The sequence below is a fragment of the Panulirus ornatus genome, chromosome 67, assembly GCF_036320965.1.
Source record: "Panulirus ornatus isolate Po-2019 chromosome 67, ASM3632096v1, whole genome shotgun sequence".
Taxonomy (NCBI): domain Eukaryota; kingdom Metazoa; phylum Arthropoda; class Malacostraca; order Decapoda; family Palinuridae; genus Panulirus; species Panulirus ornatus.
Genome location: NC_092290.1, coordinates 314,515 through 330,359, shown reverse-complemented (window position 1 = coordinate 330,359; position 15,845 = coordinate 314,515). Strand labels below are relative to the sequence as shown.

General features: G+C 42.2%; 1 protein-coding gene across 1 annotated transcript in view; it reads left to right on the top strand.

Moving 5' to 3' along the window:
• The window catches only part of LOC139747057 (ribosome biogenesis regulatory protein homolog), a 40,774-nt gene that overhangs the window by 7,117 nt on the left and 17,812 nt on the right, over positions 1-15,845 (top strand). The window contains exons 2-3 of the mRNA XM_071658842.1: positions 5,699-5,836; positions 13,455-13,575. Coding sequence (XP_071514943.1) covers positions 5,699-5,836; positions 13,455-13,575 — 259 coding nt within the window. The remainder of the gene's footprint in view (positions 1-5,698; positions 5,837-13,454; positions 13,576-15,845) is intronic.

The following is a 15,845-nucleotide window of genomic DNA, read 5'->3' as shown; positions in this document are numbered from 1 at the left end:
TTCACACACTTTATCAAACTCAGTCACCAGCTTCTGCAGTTTCTCACACGAATCAGCCACCAACGCTGTATCATCAGCGAACAGCAGCTGACTCATTTCCCAAGCTCTCTCATCCACAACAGACTGCATACTTGTCCCTCTTTCCAAAACTCTTGCATTCACCTCCCTAACAACCCCATCCATAAACAAATTAAACAACCATGGAGGCATCACGCACCACTGCCGCGAACCAACCTTCACTGAGAACCAATCGCTTTCCTCTCTTCCTACACGTACACATGCCTTACGTCCTTGATAAAAACTTTTCACTGCTTCTAACAACTTACCTCCGACACCATATATTCTTAATACCTTCCACAGGGCATCTCTAACAACTCTATCAAATGCCTTCTCTAGATCCATAAATGCTACATAAAAATCCATTTGCTTTTCCAAGTATTTCTCACATACATTTTTCAAAGCAAACACCTGATCCACCCATCCTCTACCACTTCTGAAACCACACTACTCTTCCCCAATCTGATGCTCTGTGCATGCCTTCACCCTCTCAATCAATACCCTCCCATATAATTTCCCAGGAATGCTCAACAGACTTATACATCTGTAATTTGAGCAATCACTCTTATCCCCTTTGCCTTTGTACAATGGCACTATGCAAGCATTCCGCCAGTCCTCAGGCACCTCACCATGAGTCATACAAACATTAGATAACCTTACCAACCAGTCAACAATAAAGTCACCTTCTTTTTAAATAAATTCCACTGCAATACCATTCAAACCCACTGCCTTGCCAGCTTTCATCTTCTGCAAATGCTTTTACTACCTCTTCTCTGTGTACCAAGTCATTCTCCCTAACTCTTTCACTTTGCACACCACCTCAACCAAAACACCCTATATCTGCCACTTTATCATCAAACACATTTAACAAACCTTCAAAATACTCACTCCATCTCCTTCTCACATCACCACTACTTGTTATCACCTCCCCATTAGCCCCCTTCACTGATGTATTGATATCCTCCCCTCTGTTTTTTTTTTTTTTTTTTTTCATTTTTTTTTCCAAAAGAAGGAACAGAAGGGGGCCAGGTGAGGATATTCCCTCAAAGGTGCAGCCCTATGTTCTTAACGCTACCTCGCTAATGCGGGAAATGGCGAATAGTATGAAAAAAAATGTGGCCATTGTTGTCTTTTCCTAGCGCTACCTCGCGCACATGCGGGGGGAGGGGGTTGTTATTTTGTGTGGCGGGGTGACTGTATTGTTGACTGGTTGGTAAGGTTATTTGATGTATGTATGACTCATGGTGAAGTGCCTGAGGACTGGCGGAATGCTAGCATAGTGCCATTGTACAAAGGCAAAAGGGTTAAGAATGAGTGCTCAAATTACAGAGGTATAAGTTTGTTGAGTATTTCTGGGAAATTATATGGGAGGGTATTGATTGAGAGGGTGAAGGCATGTACAGAGCATCAGATTGGGGAAGAGCACTGTGGTTTCAGAAGTGGTAGAGGATGTGTGGATCAGGTGTTTGCTTTGAAAAATGTATGTGAGAAATACTTAGAAAAGCAAATGGATTTGTATGTAGCATTTATGGATCTGGAAAAGGCATATGATCAGAGTTGATAGAGATGCTCGGTGGAAGGTATTAAGAATATATTGTGTGGGAGGTAAGTTGTTACAAGCATTGAAAAGTTTTTATCAAGGATGTAAGGCATGTGTTCATGTAGGAAGAGAGGAAAGTGCTTGGTTCTCAATGAATGTTGGTTTGTGGCAGGGGTGCATGATGTCTCCATGGTTGTTTAATTTGTTTATGGATAGGGTTGTTAGGGAGGTGCATGCAAGAGTTTTGGAAAGAGGGGCAAGTATGCAGTCTGTTGTGGATGAGAGAGCTAGGGAAGTTAATCAGTTGTTGTTCGCTGATGACACAGCGTTGGTGGCTGATTCATGTGAGAAACTGCAGAACCTGGTTACTGAGTCTGGTTAAGTGTATGAAAGAAGAAAGCTGAGAGTAAATGTGAATAAGAGGAAGGTTATTAGGTACAGTAGGGTTGAGGGTTGCTGAAAAGGACTGGTGATTGGGAATACCTGGTTTAAAAGAGAGATATACATAAGTATGCATATGTAAGTAGGAGAGATGGCCGGACAGTGTTTTTGGATTATGCGTTAATTGATAGGCGCGCGAGAGAGACTTTTGGATGTTAACGTGCTGAGGTTGCAACTAGAGGGATGTCTGATCATTATCTTGTGGAGGCGAAGATTTCTAGAGGTTTTCAGAAAAGAAGAGAGAATGTTGGGGTGAAGAGACTGGTGAGAGTAAGTGAGCTTGGGAGGGAGACTTGTGTGAGGAAGTACCAGGAGAGACTGAGTACAGAATGGAAAAAGGTGAGAACAAAGGACATAAGGGGAGTGGGGGAGGAATGGGATGTATTTAGGGAAGCAGTGATGGCTTGCTCAAAAGATGCTTGTGGCATGAGAAGCATGGGGGGTGGGCAGATTAGAAAGGGTAGTGAGTGGTGGGATGAAGAAGTAAGATTATTAGTGAAAGAGAAGAGAGAGGCATTTTGGCAATTATTGCAGGGAAATAATGCAAATGAGTGGGAGATGTATAAAAGAAAGAGGCTGGAAGTCAAGAGAAAGGTGCAAGAAGTAAAAAAGAGGGCAAATGAGAGTTGGGGTGAGAGAGTATCATTAAATTTTAGGGAAAATGAAAAGATGTTTTGGAAGGAGGTAAATAAAGTGCATTAGACAAGAGAACAAATGGGAACATCAGTGAAGGGGGCTAATGGGGAGGTGATAAGTAGTGGTGATGTGAGAAGGAGATGGAGTGAGTATTTTGAAGGTTTGTTGAATGTGCTTGAGGATAGAGTGGCAGATATAGGGTGTTTTGGTTGAGGTAGTGTGCAAAGTGAGAGGGTTAGGGAAAATGATTTGGTAAACAGAGAAGAGGTAGTAAAAGCTTTGTGAAAGATGAAAGCCGGCAAGGCAGTGGGTTTGGATGGTATTGCAGGGGAATTTATTAAAAAAGGGGGTGACTGTATTGTTGACTGGTTGTATTGTTGACTGGTTGGTAAGGTTATTTAATGTATGTATGGCTTATGGTGAGGTGCCTGAGGACTGGCAGAATGCTTGCATAGTGCCATTGTACAAAGACAAAGGGGATAAAAGTGATTGCTCAAATTACAGATGTATAAGTTTGTTGAGTATTTCTGGGAAATTATATGGGAGGGTATTGATTGAGAGGGTGAAGGCATGTACAGAGCATCAGATTGGGGAAAAGCAGTGTGGTTTCAGAAGTGGTAGAGGATCAGGTGTTTGCCTTGAAGAATGTATCTAAGAAATACTTAGAAAAGCAAATGGATTTGTATGTAGAATTTATGGATCTGGAGAAGGCACATGATAGAGTTGATAGAGATGCTCTGTGGAAAGTATTAAGAATATATGGTGTGGGAGGCAAGTTGTTAGAAGCAGTGAAAAGTTTTTATCGAGGATGTAAGGCATGTGTACGAGTAGGAAGAGAGGAAAGCGATTGGTTCTCAGTGAATATTGGTTTGCGGCAGGGGTGCGTGATATCTCCATGGTTGTTTAATTTGTTTGTGGATAGGGTTGTTAGGGAGGTGAATGCAAGAGTTTTGGAAAGAGGGGCAAGTATGCAGTCTGTTGTGGATGATAGAGCCTGGGAAGTGAGTCAGTTGTTGTTTGCTGATGATACAGTGCTGGTGGCTGATTTGTGTGAGAAACTGCAGAAGCTGGTGACTGAGTTTGGTAAAGTTTGTGAGAGAAGAAAGCTGAGAGTAAATGTGAATAAGAGCAAGGTTATTAGGCACAGTAGGGTTGAGGGACAAGTCAATTGTGAGATCAGTTTGAATGGAGAAAAACTGGAGGAAGTGAAGTGTTTTAGATATCTAGGAGTGGATTTGGCAGTGGATGGAACCATGGAAGCAGAAGTGAATCATAGGGTGAGGGAAGGGGGCGAAAGTTTTGGGAGTGTTGAGCGTTGAAAAATGTGTTGAAGTCGAGAATGTTATCTTGGAAAGCAAAAATGGGTAAGTTTGAAGGAATGGTGGTTCCAACAATTTTATATGGTTGCGAGGTGTGGGCTATAGACAGAGTTGTGCAGAGGAGGGTGGATGTGCTGAAAATGAGATGTTTAAGGGCAATATGTCGTGTGAGGTGGTTTGATCGAGTAAGTAATGAAAGGGTAAGAGAGATGTGTGGTAATGAAAAGAGTGTGGTTGAGAGAGCAGAAGAGGGTGTTTTGAAATGGTTTGGTCACATTGAGAGAATGAGTGAGGAAAGATTGACAAAGAGGATATATGTGTCAGAGATGGAGGAAACGAGAAGTGGGAGACCAAATTGGAAGTAGAAAGATGGAGTGAAAAAGATTTTGAGTGATCAGGGCCTGAACATGCAGGAGGGTGAAAGGCGTGCAAGGAATAGAGTGAATTAGAACGATGTGGTATACCGGGTCAATGTGCTGTCAGTGGATTGAATGAGGGCATGTGGAGTGTCTGGGGTAAACTGTGGAAAGATCTGTGGGGCCTGGATGTGGAAAGGGAGCTGTGCTTTCGGTGCAGTGTACATGACAGCTAGAGACTGCGTGTGAGCGAATGTGGCCTTTTTTGACTTTTCCTGGCGCTACCTTGCACACATGCCGGGGAGGAGGTTGTCATATCATGTGTGGCTGGTTGGCGATGGGAATGAGTATGGGCAGACGGTATGAATTATGTACATGTGTATATATTTATATGTCTGTGAGTGTATATATATGTGTACATTGAGATGTATAGGTATGTATATGTGCGTGTGTGGACGTGTATGTATATACTTCTGTATGTGGGTGGGTTGGGCCATTCTTCCGTCTGTTTCCTTGCGCTGTCTCGCTAACGCGGGAGACAGCGGCAAAGTATGATAAATAGATAAATAAATAGGTCTTCTTTCTTTCAAACTATTCGCCATTTCCCGCATTAGCGAGGTAGCGTTAAGAACAGAGGACTGGGCCTTTGAGGGAATACCCTCACCTGGCCCAATTCTCTGTTCCTTCTTTTGGAAAATTAAAAAAAAAAAAAAAAAAAACCGAGAGGGGAGGATTTCCAGCCCCCCGCTCCCTCCCCTTTTAGTCGCCTTCTACGACACGCAGGGAATACGTGGGAAGCATTCTTAATCCCCTATCCCCAGGGATAGAATAAATAAATAGGTATATGCTAATAACTGCAGGGTAAACTTTTTTGTATAAACAAATGTCTTCACACAATGCATTCTCCTGGATACAGATGGTAAGTGAGGTGTTTTCCCATGGTGCTTAACTTGTAAGGAGGATAAAACATGTGATGCACAACTGCAAAGATTTGAGCTTTAGCTTGGAAGAAATGCAATTTTTATGGTAAAAAGGAAATCATGTATATGTGAATTTGGTTCCTGTGAGTTGGTATCAATGAGAGTCGGGTGTATTTTCCTTGTTAGGGAACTTATACACCTTGATTTGATTTTGTTTATTCCTTCATATCTTGTCTTGCTTAGTAACTAGCATCAGGAACAGATGACTAAGCCTTTAAAAGATAATTGTATATGGCTCCTTCCTCTCTTCCTTTTTTTTTTCATTGAAAGAAATGCTATTAATACCTCTTGTAATTGTCAGAACTGTATTGTCATTGTAATTTTATTTAAATGTAATGTCTGTTGAAAATTGTGTATGATATTTTACAGAGATCCAGAGAAGAGTGATGCTTACCTTTCTGCATTGGCTCGTGATGGCCTACAGTCCCTCTTTGCAGAAGTATGGGACTTGCCACGTGAGTGGATAGATAGTGCAGTCTTTGTAACACTGCCAAAACCCTCTACAAGGTGGGTTCCCAGAACAGGCCCTTAAGGTGCCATAATTGATCTTCTTATTGAATGTTACTTGATAAGCTTAAGCAAGATTGAAGAAATTTAGCCAGTTTGATTGGTCCTGGGAGCACTGAGGAATTTGTAAAAGGAGAGGTTGCTATCTGGGTGGGCAAAAATAGGTATATTTAAAGTTTGAGTATTTTCAGTGATATATGGTTATGAGGAAAGTCTGTAGATGAGAATATATAGAAGAGGGTGGATATGTTGGAAAGAAAATGTTTGAGGACAGTATGTGGTGTAAGGTGTGTTGTTCAAGTGGATAATATCTGATAGGGTAACAGAGTTGTGGTAATAGGAAGAGTTTGGCTGAGAGAGCTGAAGAGTGTGCTGAAATGGTTTAGACATATGCAAAGAATGAGTGAAGAGAAGTTGACATTGAAGATATATGTGTCTGAAGTGGAGGGGACAAGGAGAAGACCAAATTGGAAATGGAAGGATGGAATGAAACAGATTTTGTTTGTGGCCTGAACATCCAGGAGGGTGAAAGGCATGCATGGGATAAAGTGAACTGGAACAATATGGTATACAGGGGTCGATGCACTGTCAGTGAACTGCATTAGGGCATATGAAGCAGCCAGAAGAAGCCATGGAAAGGTCTGGGACTGGTTGTGGATAGGTGGATGTGTTTCAATGCATTACACATGACAGCTAGAGAATGGATTTGAACAAATGAGGCCTTAGTCATTTCCTGGCACTGCCTCACTAACACAGGAAACTATTGAATATAAAAGAAGGTTTTTCTGATAAACTTTAACCTCAGTTCATGGGTTGCCTTATAGTAACCAATATGGCAAGGACAGAACATGCCCCCATTGAGGTCATCATGGATAAAATTAGTCTAAATTCAAAATTTTTTTGATTGTCTTGTTAAAGGAATTTTATGTGTTACTCTTAGGCCTTTAGGTAACATATTTTGGGGCAAACTTTTGGAAGTTTCAAGTGATAAGAATATTACACACACTGATACTGTCTTTTTTTCATACTTGATCGCCATTTCTAGCATCAGTAAGTTAGCCCCAGGAAACAAACAAAGAAAGGCACTTGAACTCACACATATATATGCATATCTGGGAGTGGAATTAGCAGCAAATTGAAGCAGGAGTGAGTCACAGGGTGGGAGGAGGGGGCAAAGGTTCTGGGAGCATTGAAGAATGTTTGGAAGGCAAGAACGTTATTTCAGAGAGCAAAAATGGGTATGTTTGAAGGAATAGTGGTTCCAACAATGTTATGTGGTTGTGAGGTGTGGGCCTTAGATAGGGTTGTGCGGAGGAGGTTGGATGTATTGAAAATGAAATGTTTGAGGACAGTATGTGGTTTGAGGTGGTTTGATCAAGTAAGTAATGAGGGTAAGAGAGATGTGTGGTAATAAAAAGAGTGTGGTTAAGAGAGCAGAAGAGGGTGTGTTGAAATGGTTTGGACACATGGAGAGATTGAGTGAGAAAAGATTGACATAGAGGATATATGTGTCAGAGGTGGAGGGAACAAGGAGAAACAGGTGACCAAATGTGAGGCTGAAGGATGGAGTGAAAAAGATTTTGAGCGACTGGGGCCTGAACATGCAGGAGGGTAAAAGGCGTGTAGAGAATAGAGTGAATCGATGTGGTATACTGGGGTCGATGTGCTGTCAGTGGATTGAACCAGGGCATATATATATTTATATATATTTCTTTTCTTTCTTTCTTTCAAACTATTCGCCATTTCCCACGTTAGCAAGGTAGCGTTAAGAACAGAGGACTGGGCCTCTGAGGGAATATCCTCACCTGGCCCCCTTCTCTGTTCCTTTTTTTTTTATTTTGCTTTGTCGCTGTCTCCCGCGTTAGCAAGGTAGCTCAATGAAACAGACGAAAGAAATGGCCCAACCCACCCACATACACGTGTATATACATACACGTCCACACACGCAAATATACATACCTATTCATCTCAACGTATACATATATATACACACACAGACATGTACATATATACATGTACATAATTCATACTGTCTGCCTTTATTCATTCCCATTGCCACCCCGCCACACATGAAATAACAACCCCCTCCCCCCCAGATGTGTGCAAGGTAGTGTTGGAAAAGACAATAAAGGCCACAGTCTTTCACACTCAGTCTCTAGCTGTCATGTAATAATGCACCGAAACCACAGCTCCCTTTCCACATCCAGGCCCCACAGAACTTTCCATGGATTATTCCAGATGCTTCACATGCCCTGGTTCAATCCATTAACAGCACGTCGACCCTGGTATACCACATCGTTCCAATTCACTCTATTCCTTGTACGCCTTTCACCCTCCTGCGTGTTCAGGCCCCGATCACTCAAAATCTTTTTCACTCCATCTTTCCACCTCCAATTTGGTCTCCCACTTCTCCTTGTTCCCTCCACCTCTGACACATATATGCTCTTTGTCAATCTTTCCTCACTCATTCTCTCCATGTGACCAAACCATTTCAAAACACCCTCTTCTGCTCTCTCAACCACACTCTTTTTATTACCACACATCTCTCTTACCCTATTATTACTTACTCGATCAAACCATCTCACACCACATATTGTCCTCAAACATCTCATTTCCAGCACATCCCCCCTCCTACACACAACTCCATCCATAGCCCACACCTCGCAACCATACAACATTGTTGGAACCACTATTCCTTCAAACATACCCATTTTTGCTTTCCGAGGTAATGTTCTCGACTTCCACACATTCTTCAACGCTCCCAGAACTTTCGCCCCATTCCCCACCCTATGATTCACTTCGGCTTCCGTGGTTCCATCCGCTGCCAAATCCACTCCCAGATTTCTAAAACACTTCAGTTCCTCCAGCTTTTCTCCATTCAAACTTACCTCTCAATTGACTTGTCCCTCAACCATACTGTACCTTATTCACATTTACTCTCAGCTTTCTTCTTTCACACACTTTACCAAACTCAGTCACCAGCTTCTGCAGTTTCTCACACGAATCAGCCACCATCGCTGTATCATCAGCGAACAACAACTGACTCACTTCCCAAGCTCTCTCATCCACAACAGACTGCCTACTTGCCCCTCTTTCCAAAACTCTTGCATTTACCTCCCTAACAACCCCATCCATAAACAAATTAAACAACCATGGAGACATCACCCACCCCTGTCACAAACCTACATTCACTGAGAACCAATCACTTTCCTCTCTTCCTACACGTACACATGCCTTACATCCTCGATAAAAACTTTTCACTGCTTCTAACAACTTGCCTCCCACACCATATGATACCTTCCACAGAGCATCTCTATCAACTCTATCATATGCCTTCTCCAGATCCATAAATGCCACATACAAATCCATTTGCTTTTCTAAGTATTTCTCACATACATTCTTCAAAGCAAACACGTGATCCACACATCCTCTACCACTTCTGAAACCACACTGCTCTTCCCCAATCAGATGCTCTGTACATGCCTTCACCCTCTCAATCAATACCCTCCCATATAATTTCCCAGGAATACTCAACAAACTTATACCTCTGTAATTTGAGCACTCACTTTTATCGCCTTTGCCTTTGTACAATGGCACTATGCACGCATTCCGGCAATCCTCAGGCACCTCACCATGAGACATGCATGCATTAAATAACCTTACCAACCAATCAACAATACAGTCACCCCCTTTTTTAATAAATTCTACTGCAATATCATCCAAACCCGCTGCCTTGCCGGCTTTCATCTTCCGCAAAGCTTTTACTACCTCTTCTCTGTTTACCAAATCATTTTCCCTAACCCTCTCACTTTGCACACCACCTCGACCAAAACACCCTACATCTGCCACTCTATCATCAAACACATTCAACAAACCTTCAAAATACTCACTCCATCTCCTTCTCACATCACCATTACTTGTTATCACCTCCCCATTAGCCCCCTTCACTGAAGTTCTCGTTTGTTTCCTTGTCTTACGCACTTTGTTTACCTCCTTCCAAAACATCTTTTTATTCTCCCTAAAATTTAATGATACTCTCTCACCCCAACTCCTCTTGCACCTTTCTCTTGACCTCCTGCCTCTTTCTTTTATCCATTTCCCACTCATTTGCATTATTTCCCCTGCAAAAATTGTCCAAATGCCTCTCTTCTCTTTCACTAATAATCTTACTTCTTCATCCCACCACTCACTACCCTTTCAATCTGCCCACCTCCCACGCTTCTCATGTCACAAGCATCTTTTGCGCAAGCCATCACTGCTTCCCTAAGTACATCCCATTCCTCCTCCACTCCCCTTATGTCCTTTGTTCTCACCGTTTTCCATTCTATACTCAGTCTCTCCTGGTACTTCCTCACACAAGTCTCCTTCCCAAGCTCACTTACTCTCACCACTCTTTTCACTCCAACATTCTCCCTTCTCTTCTGAAAACCTCTACAAATCTTCACCTTCGCCTCCACAAGATAATGATCAGACATCCCTCCAGTTGCACCTCTGAGCACATTAACATCCAAAAGTCTCTCTTTTGCTTGCCTATCAATTAACACGTAATCCAATAGTGCTCTCTGGCCATCTCTCCTAGTTACATATGTATACTTACGTATATTTCTCTTTAAACCAGGTATTCCCAATCAACAGTCCTTTTTCAGCTCATGAATATACAAGCTCTTCACCATTTCCATTTACAACACTGAACACCCCATCATACACCAATTATTCCCTCAACTGCCACATTACTCATCTTTGCATTCAAATCACTCATCACTATAACCTGGTCTCGTGCATCAAAACTACTAACACACTCACTCAGCTGCTCCCAAAACACTTGCCTCTCATGATCTTTCTTCTCATGCCCAGGTGCATATGCACCAATAATCACCCATCTCTCTTTATCAACTTTCAGTTTTACCCATATCAATCTAGAGTTTACTTTCTTACACTCTATCACATACTCCCACCACTCCTGTTTCAGGAGTAGTGCTACTCCTTCCCTTGCTCTTGTCCTCTCACTAACCCCTGACTTTACTCCCAAGACATTCCCAAACCACTCTTCCCCTTTATCCTTGAGCTTCGTTTCACTCAGAGCCAAAACATCCAGGTTCCTTTCCTCAAACATGCTACCTATCTCTCCTTTTTTCTCATCTTGGTTACATCCACACACATTTAGACACCCCAGTCTGAGCCTTCGAAGAGGATGAGCACTCCCCGCGTGACTCCTTCTGTTTCCCCTTTTAGAAAGTTAAAATACAAGTAGGGGAGGGTTTCCAGCCCTCTGCTCCCGTCCCCTTTAGTCGCCTTCTACGACACGTGAGGAATGCATGGGAACTATTCTTTCTCCCCTATCCCCAGGGATATATATGTATATATTATCTTGTAAAGCAAAAATTGGTATGTTCGAAGGAATAGTGGTTCCAACAATGTTATATGGTTGCGAGGCGTGGGCTATGGATAGAGTTGTGCGGAGGAGAGTGGATGTGCTGGAAATGAGATGTTTAAGGACAATATGTGTTTTGAGATGGTTTGATGAAGTAAGTAATGATAGGGTAAGAGAGATGTGTGGTGATAAAAAGAGTGTGGTTGAGAGAGCAGAGGAGGGTGTTTTGAAATGGTTTGGTCACATGGAGAGAATGAGTGAGGAAAGATTGACAAAGAGCATAATGTGTCAGAGGTGGAGGGAATGAAGAGAAGTGGGAGACCAAATTGGAGGTGGAAAGATGGAGTGAAAAAGATTTTGAGTGATCGGGGCCTGAACATGCAGGAGGGTGAAAGGCGTGCAAGGAATAGAGTGAATTGGAATGATGTGGTATACCGGGGTCAACATGCTGTTAATGGATTGAACCAGGGCATGAAAAGCGTCTGGGGTAAACCATGGAAAGTTCAGTGGGGCCTGGATGTGGAAAGGGAGCTGTGGTTTTGGTGCATTATTGCATGACAGCTAGAGACTGAGTGTGAGCGAATGTGGCCTTTGTTGTCTTTTCCTAGTGCTACCTTGCACACATGATGGGGGAGGGGGTTGTTATTTCATGTGTGGCAAGGTGGCGATGGGAATGAATAAAGGCAGACAGTATGAATTATGTACATGTGTATATATGTTAATGTCTGTTTGTGTATATGTATGTATACGTTGAGATGTATAGGTATGTATATTTGCTTGTGTGGACGTGTATGTATATACATGTGTATGTGGGTGGGTTGGGCCATTCTTACGTCTGTTTCCTTGCCCTACCTCGCTAACGCGGGAGACAGCGACAAAGCAAAATACATAAATAAATACATATATGCATGTCCGTGTTCATACTTGCTCGCTGTCAAACAGCACAAGTGCATGAAAAGAAAGGATTTAACATACATTTTTCCCTTTCTTCCCCACACCTGGTTGCCTCCCCCTATGTCAGCGAGGTAGTACCAGGAAACAGATGAAGAAAGGCCACATCCACTAACATCCATACACGACTTCTCATATGTAATGCACTGAAACCACAGCTCTATCCAAACACCACAGATCTTTCCATCGTTTACCCCAGACATTTCACATGCCCTGGTTCATTCCATTGACAGCACGTTGACCCAGAATACCACATTGTTCCAATTCATGCCATCCCATGCACGTGTTTCACCCTTCTGCATGTTCAGGCCCCAATCACTCAAAATCTTTTTCATTCCATCCTTCCATCTCCAATTTGGTCTCCTGCTTCTCGTTGTTTCCTCCACTTCTGACATGTATATATCTTCTTTGTCACCCTTGCCTGACTCATTCATTCCATATGTCCACACCATTTCAACACACCCTCTACTGCTTTGCCCACCACACTCTTGTTATTACCACTTATCTTTCTTACGCTCTCATTACTTACTGAATCAAACCACCTTACACCACATATTGCCCTTAAACATTTCATTTCCAACTTATCCACCCTCCTGTGGACATCCCTATCTATAACCCATGCTTTGCAACCTTCTTATATTTTTCAGACTACTATTCCTTCAAACATACCTATCTTTGACTTCTAAGAAAGCGTTCTTTTTTTTCCACACATTCTTCATTGCTCCCAGAGCCTTCACTCCCTTCCCCCACCCTATGACTCACTTCTGCTTCTATGGTTCCATTTGCTGCCATGTCTGCTCCTAGATATCTAAAATACTTCAGTTACATCCCAACCATCGTGTCCCTTGACACTGCCAAACCTAACAACCTAGCTTTTATTCACATTCACTCTCAACTTTCTCCTTTACTCATCCAAACTCAGTTTCCAATTTCTACAGTTTCTCACTCAAATCAGCCTCTGGTGCTGTATCATCAGCAAACAACAACTGGCTCACTTCTCAGGCCCTCTCATTTCCCACAGACTGCACACTCGCCTGTCTCCAAAACTTATGCATTTTCCTCCCTCACCACCCCATCCATATACAGATTAAGCAACAATGGTGATATCACACACCCCTGCCACAAACCTACCTTCACTTAAACCATTCAGTGTACTCTCATCCTCCTTGCACATACGTCTTACACCCCTGATAAAAACTCAGTATTTCTAGCAGCTTACTTCCCTCACCATATATTCTTAAGACCTTCCACAAAGCATCTCTGTATTTCTATATATTTTTTTTATTTGTTCTACAGATTACCGAGGGAAAAACCTATGCCTAAGAATCGGTTCATTTCAAAATGGGAACAGTATGCCCGGGACAAAGGCATACAGAGAAAGAAGAGAGCTAAGAAAACCTGGGATGATGTTCTCAAGGTAAGTAGTCCTCATTTTATGTCTGGAAAACCAAAGGTGGGTTGATTAGTGACCTATTAGAAACCCCAGTGTTGTCTCCATTGTTACAAATTATTCTGCTGCTTGCAAAACAAGACAGACACCTAGGGTTTTGCTTTGTCCATTGTTATAATTTGTCTTTGTAGAAAGTCCGTTATCCATCCATCCATCATATCATCAGGGGTCACCTGTTAACCTTAAATTAAACCTTGGGTACAACTGGAAAACTTGGTTGTTTCTCCAGCAGGTAAAAAATTGAATGGCATGAGGCCTAATTTTTTTTTATTTTGCTTAAGTTATACTGGTTGTAAATAGGTTTTATTGTGTTACTCAACCATCCTTATAACTTAAGGAATATTTATCAATTTGCAGTTAAACTTTAGACTTTTTTTCTCCAGCAACTAAAGAAATTGGTGGCATAAAGACTACAATTCTAGTGTGGTTTTTTTGACACTGATATTTGACTTGGAGCTCAACCAGGCATAAAACTTGAAGATTATTTTACTTATTTTTGTAGAACTTAATGCTAAAGTTTTTGATATATTTCTTAGTATATTCCACCTGTTCATATTTCAGTCCCCATAACGGTGATTCACTGCAGGTGACAAGATTTCTATGGAATGCCCTTATAGTTGACTAGGTACTTAGTTATTATTAGATGTAGGAAGAGAGGAAAGTGATTGGTTCTCAGTGAATGTAGGTTTGCGGCAGGGGTGTGTGATGTCTCCATGGTTGTTTAATTTGTTTATGGATGGGGTTGTAAGGGAGGTAAATGCAAGAGTCCTGGAAAGAGGGGCAAGTATGAAGTCTGTTGGGGATGAGAGAGCTTGGGAAGTGAGTCAATTGTTGTTCGCTGATGATACAGCGCTGGTGGCTGATTCATGTGAGAAACTGCAGAAGCTGGTGACTGAGTTTGGTAAAGTGTGTGGAAGAAGAAAGTTGAGAGTAAATGTGAATAAGAGCAAGGTTATTAGGTACAGTAGGGGTGAGGGTCAAGTCAATTGGGAGGTGAGTTTGAATGGAGAAAAACTGGAGGAAGTGAAGTGTTTTAGATATCTGGGAGTGGATCTGTCAGCGGATGGAACCATGGAAGCGGAAGTGGATCATAGGGTGGGGGAGGGGGCGAAAATTTTGGGAGCCTTGAAAAATGTGTGGAAGTCGAGAACATTATCTCGGAAAGCAAAAATGGGTATGTTTGAGGGAATAGTGGTTCCAACAATGCTGTATGGTTGCGAGGCGTGGGCTATGGATAGAGATGTGCGCAGGAGGATGGATGTGCTGGAAATGAGATGTTTGAGGACAATGTGTGGTGTGAGGTGGTTTGATCGAGTAAGTAACGTAAGGGTAAGAGAGATGTGTGGAAATAAAAAGAGCGTGGTTGAGAGAGCAGAAGAGGGTGTTTTGAAATGGTTTGGGCACATGGAGAGAATGAGTGAGGAGAGATTGACCAAGAGGATATATGTGTCGGAGGTGGAGGGAACGAGGAGAAGAGGGAGACCAAATTGGAGGTGGAAAGACGGAGTGAAAAAGATTTTGTGTGATCGGGGCCTGAACATGCAGGAGGGTGAAAGGAGGGCAAGAAATAGAGTGAATTGGAGTCATGTGGTATACAGGGGTTGACGTGCTGTCAGTGGATTGAAGCAAGGCATGTGAAGCGTCTGGGGTAAACCATGGAAAGCTGTGTAGGTATGTATATTTGCGTGTGTGGACGTGTGTATGTACATGTGTATGGGGGGGGGGGTTGGGCCATTTCTTTCGTCTGTTTCCTTGCGCTACCTCGCAAACGCGGGAGACAGCGACAAAGTATAAAAAAAAAAAAAAAAAAAAAAAAAAATCAAGGAACTGGCATGTGAACATTTCTAAGGGTTTAGAAATTTAGTATAAGAATGCAAACATTTATTAAAGGAGCACACCATGCACAGCAAAGAAAAACTTTCACTTACAAAAAGAAATAAAGAATTAGAAAACACACTTGGCTTGAAAGGCTCAAGAAATATATATCTTAACCATTATCTGCTAGGCAAAACCTGGCACACATGATACAGAAGCAAACTGAAATGAGAAATATAGAAACAAGATTGGTGCATGGTATTTATGGATCTAGAGAAAGCATACAATAGGGTGGATAGAGTTGCTTTGTGGGAGGTGTTACAAATATGTGGTGTGGCAAGAAAGCTATTAGAAATGGTGAGGAGTTTTTATGAAGCATGTAAGTAATGTATGCAGATAGGTAGAGAGGAGGCTAAAGGTGA